At 35.4% G+C, this 6,545-nt stretch overlaps 1 protein-coding gene across 1 annotated transcript; it reads right to left on the bottom strand.

Moving 5' to 3' along the window:
- Positions 1–958: 958 nt before the first annotated feature.
- LOC122731321 (olfactory receptor 8K3-like) lies at positions 959–1,906 on the bottom strand. The gene has a single exon (XM_043971351.1). It carries the CDS (start codon positions 1,904–1,906, stop codon positions 959–961), a length of 948 nt encoding a protein of 315 aa, XP_043827286.1.
- Between the last annotated feature and the right edge of the window lie 4,639 nt (positions 1,907–6,545).

Consider the following 6,545-nt stretch of genomic DNA (forward strand, 5'->3'; position numbering starts at 1 on the left):
CTTTTAGAAACTTATAACTTCACTGAAACTTTTGGGACACTCTTTATAACCCATCGTTCTTTCCATTCTAGCAAAAAAATGGAAGAATTGGGTCTGGAGGTAGGAGAAGTGATGGAAGCTTTCCTAATATATTGGAATGACTGCCAAAAAGAAGAGGGAATAGACTCAATCTTCTTGGTTACAAAGGAGACCAGAAACAAGGGATGGAAATGAGCAAGGGGAAAATGAAGTCATGGTAAGGATAAACTTCTTAAGAATTTTAGATATTTGTGAGTATAATGGTAATTGGGGCAGGTAGAGAGATTCTACCTAGAATATATTGTTTCCCTCAGTAAAATGTCAGTACCTTGATAGCAAGAAGTATTTTTTAGTTAATCTGAGTCTGGCCAATGCATATCAAAGGAAATGACACAAGAATTTTCTAACTGCTTGTAAATTGATTTATTCTATGACACAAGAAAATCTCAACCAAAGGTAGGATGCTCATTTTTGGAGTAAAATACATATAGTATTTTGGGGGCAGCTAGGTGGTGTAGTGAACAAAACATTGGCCCTGGATTTAGCAGGACCTGAGTCCAAATCCAGCTTCAGGCACTTGGCACTTAATAGCTGTGTGACCCTTGGCAAGTCACTTAACCCTCATTGCCTCTCAAAAACAAAACAAAACAAAAAACCCAAAGAGACCAGAACACAAAAAATATATAGTATTTTACAGAGGTAGTATTTACTAACTCCTCTCTTAGCTCCTTTCAATCCATAGATGCACAAAACTATGATTCCCTGAAGGCTGACAATTAAAACAAACAAATCCATCCTTTTATTGAATATTAGGAGATATATTTTTATTCAAAAAAGAGAGGAGAATTAGGAAGAAGTTGAATAAGAAATTAAGCAGACATTTCTTGTTTTTTAATAATACAGTGGAATTAAACTCTCCCGTGGACTTCAAAGAGAAAGATTACATCAATTTTTGAAAGACTCTTTTCAGTGAACCTTTCACCTCTTTGTTCCTCAAACTATAAATCAGTGGGTTGAGCATGGGGATGACTAGGGTATAAAACACAGAGGCCATCTTGTCTGTATCAAAAGAATGACTAGAATGGGGCTGCAGGTACATGAAGAGAAGTGTCCCATAGAATACAACCACCCCTGTAAGGTGAGAACCACAAGTGGAAAATGCTTTGTACCTGCCCTCTGAAGACTTCATCCTGAGAATAGTCACAAGAATGAACAGATAGGAAGTCAGGATAATCAAGAGGGAAGAAACCAAACTAAATGCAGCAAAGGTCACGATGATTAATTCAAGCTCACTTGTGTCTGAGCATACAATGGACATCAGAGGGAGACTGTCACAGTAGAAATGTCTTAATATATTTGATTTACAGAAAGCTAGTTTAAAAACCTTTATTGTGACCAATAGGGATAACATGATGCCATAGAAGTATGGAACAGCCACCAAAATCCAACATACTGTGTCTGACATGATAACCATGTAGAGGAGAGGCTTACAGATAGCCACATAGCGGTCATAGGCCATGGTGGAAAGGATAAAAACTTCACTGGCCATAAATATTCCAAAGAAAAATAGCTGTGTTGCACATCCATTGAAGGAAATAGTATTTTTCTCAACCATGAAACTAATCAGCATTTTTGGACCAACAGCTGTGGAATAACCAAGATCAACAAATGCTAGATGCCTGAGAAAAAAGTACATGGGGGTTTGGAGATGAGAATCAAAACTAAGTAGGATGATCAGGCCTAGATTCCCCAGAGCTGTAGCCATGTAGTTGAGGAGAAACACAACAAAGAGGGGGCCCTGCAGTTCCGGACGGTTTGTGATGCCCATGAGGATGAATTCATTCACCTGGATCCCTGTGGTTTCATTTAACTTGATCATTTCTTCCATGCAAATAACATAATCTGAGAAAAAAAATGGAATAAGTCCTCTTTGAGTACTGTTTGCATAGTCAATTAAGAAATTAGTGGGAAGAAATTTCTTAGATAAGATGAATATGAACTCTTCCACCAAATTATAATCTATTTATATTATTATATAACATTACCTTAACAGCACCCTGTCACCAAGAAGAAATTATTTTAGTTTTGTTATAAAAATTAGCAGTGAATTTTGAAGTTCTTTATGACAAGATATGTGGCAGGAAAATATAATCAATAACATTTAAAATATTTTAAATAATCCACATGTAGAAGGAAAATAGTGAGACAATATAGAAGGGTCAAATATATAAGAATCCTTAGTGGAAACACAGTGGTGTAATAGGGATTGAGTTGACCTTGAAGGTATAAGATTATGGCTTAAGAACCATATCATACACATTTATGTGCTAGTCTTATAATATCATGGCAGTGTAAGATATTCTTTACAGTAAAACGTAGAAAAAAAATTAAAGTCCTGTATTCAAAAGTGAAATTCCTTTTGTGAAAGGTGCCTGAACTCAGTGAATATTGAAGAGAACAGAAGGGCAGCCCAGGATAGAAGGATGAAAGAGAGTAGAGAAACTGACTCAGAAACAGGAAATATATTGGCAATGAGGCAGAGTTAGATGGTCCCTCTCCTCAGCAGCTCCATGGACCTTTCAGGCCAAGCTTTACAGGACTTTTGGTCACAGTACCACAACCCTGAGCCCTCCTTCTATCAGTCTTCCTGACTTGTTAACTTTATATTGGAGTATCAAGATGGGTCAATTTCTAGATCTATAGCTTGGAATTACACTTGGGACAAATTCCTGGGTTTGGGGAAAGAAGAAGGTAAAACTGAGGCAGGAAGGAGTTTATTTTCTATAATGCTAAAGGGGAAAGGATGAAATATTATTGGTAGCTCTTAGTTTTAACTAATTATTTTTCTAACTAGATGCTAAGCCTTTACACTACTGGAGGAATATAAGTACTACTGCTCACCAAATTCAGCATGCTAGGTCAAAGCCCTACTTTCCCTGCCTTAGTTATAACTCTGGCAATTGTGGATGAGAGCAATCTTGGTAAAAGATTACATTACTTTGTACTAGCCTCTGCCTGTCCAGATCACAGTCAGGGAATGGAAATGCTTTTACTTCCAAACAAGGGTGGTGGTGAGGGAGGGATCAGATTTGGATAACTTCCAAAAGCAAATTTAGAAAAAGCCCTTGATGACAAGCCATTAACCAATATTTTCAGGCTACGGCCTTCTAATTTTTCCTATGAGTAATTGCTTTTTTTTGGTGGGGCAATGAGGATTAAGTGACTTTCCTAGGGTCACAGAGCTATAAAGTTTCAAGTGTCTGAAGTCAAATTTGAACTCAGGTCCTCCTGAAGCCAAGGCCAGTGCTTTATCCACTGTGCTACCTAGCAACCCCAGAATTACTTCTTAAACTGATGATAACTAATTGAAAGAGGAATGTAAAAACTTATTGGAAAAAGGATTGTAAGGAGTTTAATGGGATTGCCAATCATAGGAATGAATCATGAGATTTAAAGACTATCTATTGGATAGTCAAACTTCCTCCTTTTGCAGATGAGGATAAGTGATTTGTCTAAGGTCACATATAATAATTACCAGAGTGAGAATTTTAACTTTTCTGACTCTAAATTCAGGATTCATTCCAGTATACCATGACTGTGTCTTTTATTAACTGGCTGCCATGTTTCTCCTCCTTCACAATAGAATTCCCCTTTTCCACAGAGAAAGGAATGGTAGCAACCACTAGCTTTTATATGGGAGAAAATGCACATACATAACAACTCCTGTTATACAAGGATTCCTAGGGACAGCAAGCTGGTGCAGTGGATAGAGCACTGGGCCCGTAGTCAGGAGACCTGAGTTCCTATCTGGCTGCATATACTTCCTAGTCATGAGATCCTGAGCAAGTCACTTAACTTCTGTTTGCTTCAGTTTACTCAACTGTAAAATGAAGATAATATTAGTACCTTTTTCCCACTGTTGTTGTGAGGATCAAATGAAATGATATTTGTAAATTGTTCAGTACAGTGTCTAGCACATAGTAGGCATTAAATAAATGCGTTTTTCCTCTATTAAAAAAAGTTGTTTAAATTATTCAAGTTAAAAGTCCAATGCCTTTTCTTTTCTCGTTTTCCTGTAAATATTTAGAGAATGACCTCTAGGAAGACATGTATAACAAAATTCTCTATGATATCACCTCTCTGTCACCATACCTGAGATATATTATTTTGTTGCCTAGATTATGAAGGTGATTTAGGGTTCCAATTTTATTGTTGTAATGTCTTCAATTCTCAGACTCATGAAGGGCTTTTTTTTTTAATTTGATGTTAAAATTGTTCTTTGGCTGATGTTCAATTACACAACATTGTTTTCAAATACAATTGTGCTCTCTTATGATATTGGTGATCATTGTTTCTTGAGAAAATGTATTTTATTTCTCTGGGTGCAGAAAAGCAATTTTGTCATTGTTCAGAACTTTGCCTTCTGACCTTGTGACTTTCCTAGAATCAATAAATGCAATTTAATTTGTTTGAAATTATAATATGACCCCCAGATTTCTCTTTTCTCCCTCACTGTGGGCATACTGATTGAATTGTGTTACTGAATAGCTTTAATCCTGTAACATTTTTTCTACTTACTATACTTACTTCACAAACAAAGAATAAGGATACCTGCTCACCTGGAATGTAGAATCTTCTGTGGCTTTCTCATGTTTTCACTACTGTCAGCTACTAGTGGAAACTTTATGGGTTTCTATATCCCAAAGAGGCCATGTCCCTGAAGTACTAGATAATTTTAATGAATTTCATACTACCATTTCAAAGAAACTGCTGACATTTAATGTAAAACACTATATAGAATTTTACCTAATTCCAGGAAACATCTAGTAAATACCAATCATGTGGTTAATATTGTTCTTTTGTATTAAGCTTACAAACATTGCAGATGCTTTTTGCAATGGTCTATACCCAATAAAAGAATTTATTTATCCAGTTATGCATCAAAGGTCAAGGAAATGAAGAAAACCTAGTGTCTAGAAGGTAACATAAAATTGAATGGACAAGATGAAGAGCCAGCCTTTTTGGAAGCATATTTGGAAAATATGATACATTAGCCTTAGTGTTGTACCCAGAAATAAGCAGGGGTTTGTGAATAGGCTAGATCATCTTTAAAATATCTTGTTGAGTGGTTTCTGTCATATTATTCTCGTTGTGACTCCATTTGGCTTTTCTTGCTGGAGTTAATGGAGAGGTTGATCATTTCCTTCCCCAATTCATGTTACACATGAAAAACTGAGGGAAATAGAGATAAGTACCTTGCCCAGGTTCACACTGATAGTGAGTTTCTGAGAACCCAGATTTGCCCTCAAGATGAGGTCTTCATAACTTCAGGTCTGGCATTCTATACACTGCACCACGTGTCTACCCTTAGAATATTACAGAGATCCTTTAGAAGCAATTAAATGGTACAGTGGAGAGATCACTAATCATACCAGTCAGGAATAATTTTTCAAATCTGTTTTGGTTGTTTGTCCTTCATTCTTGAAGAGGACTATGACACCAGGAATGTCTTATGGCTTGCCATGAAATAGATTTAATTGAGGGAGTTACCAGCCTCAATTTCTCCTCTTATTCTTTTGTTTAAAATAGGAAAATAATAGAACCTATATGCCGGAACTGCTGTGAGAATCAAATGGAATTTTTATTAGCCATCTAAGTGGAAGAGTTGATCTATTACTAGTTTTGGAGTCAGGAAACGGGGTTCAAATGTGGCCTCAGATGCTTAAATATTACGTTTAATGTAGTTTACAAAAGAGACTGGCAAAAAGGTAGGAATTTAATAAATAATTATTTCTTTTGCTTTTTAATGAGTTCAAGCTTTTCCCAAAGAGCCCTCTTTACAAAAATCACCCTTCTATAAGTTCTATTGTAATAATTATAATTATAATAGTGAAGGAGATTTAAATAGAGCTCACAACGTGCCTAGCTCTCTTCTAAGTGATCCTACAAGTATGATCTCTTTTGATCCTCATAAGAATGCTGGGGAGTAAGAGCTATAATTATCCCCATTTTACATACAAGGGAACTGAGGAAAAGTTAAATGACTTGCCCAGAGCAAATATCTGAGACTTGATTGGAACTCAAATCTCCCTGATTCCACAAGCAGTGCTCATTGTCAATTAGCTGTCCTTATTTATAATATAATATAATATAATATAATATAATATAATATAATATAATATAATATAATATAATATAATATAATGTAATATAATATAATGTAACGTAATGTAATGTAATTAGTGTAATGTAATGTAATGTAATATATACAATAATATATAACGATATGTATTTCTGCCAAACAACTTTGCAATTCTCCCAACATTTTTTGTCAAAATTCTTCTTCACCAAATAATTTATACCATTAGGTTTATTGAACACTGAACTATCAAATTCAATACTTCATGACTGTTTCCTATGTTGAACTCCCTAGTGATATATTTTTGTGTTCTTTACTAACAATTTGGATGCTTTATACTATCTAGATTATTTAGTGATCAACAATGTACTGCTCCCTCTTCTTCCTA

Source organism: Dromiciops gliroides, chromosome 6, assembly GCF_019393635.1.
Source record: "Dromiciops gliroides isolate mDroGli1 chromosome 6, mDroGli1.pri, whole genome shotgun sequence".
Lineage (NCBI taxonomy): Eukaryota > Metazoa > Chordata > Mammalia > Microbiotheria > Microbiotheriidae > Dromiciops > Dromiciops gliroides.

What these genes read in the sequence shown, in the direction of transcription:
- LOC122731321 (XM_043971351.1), bottom strand. Translation starts at nt 1,906, where the DNA reads ATGGAAGAAATGATCAAGTTAAATGAAACCACAGGGATCCAGGTGAAT.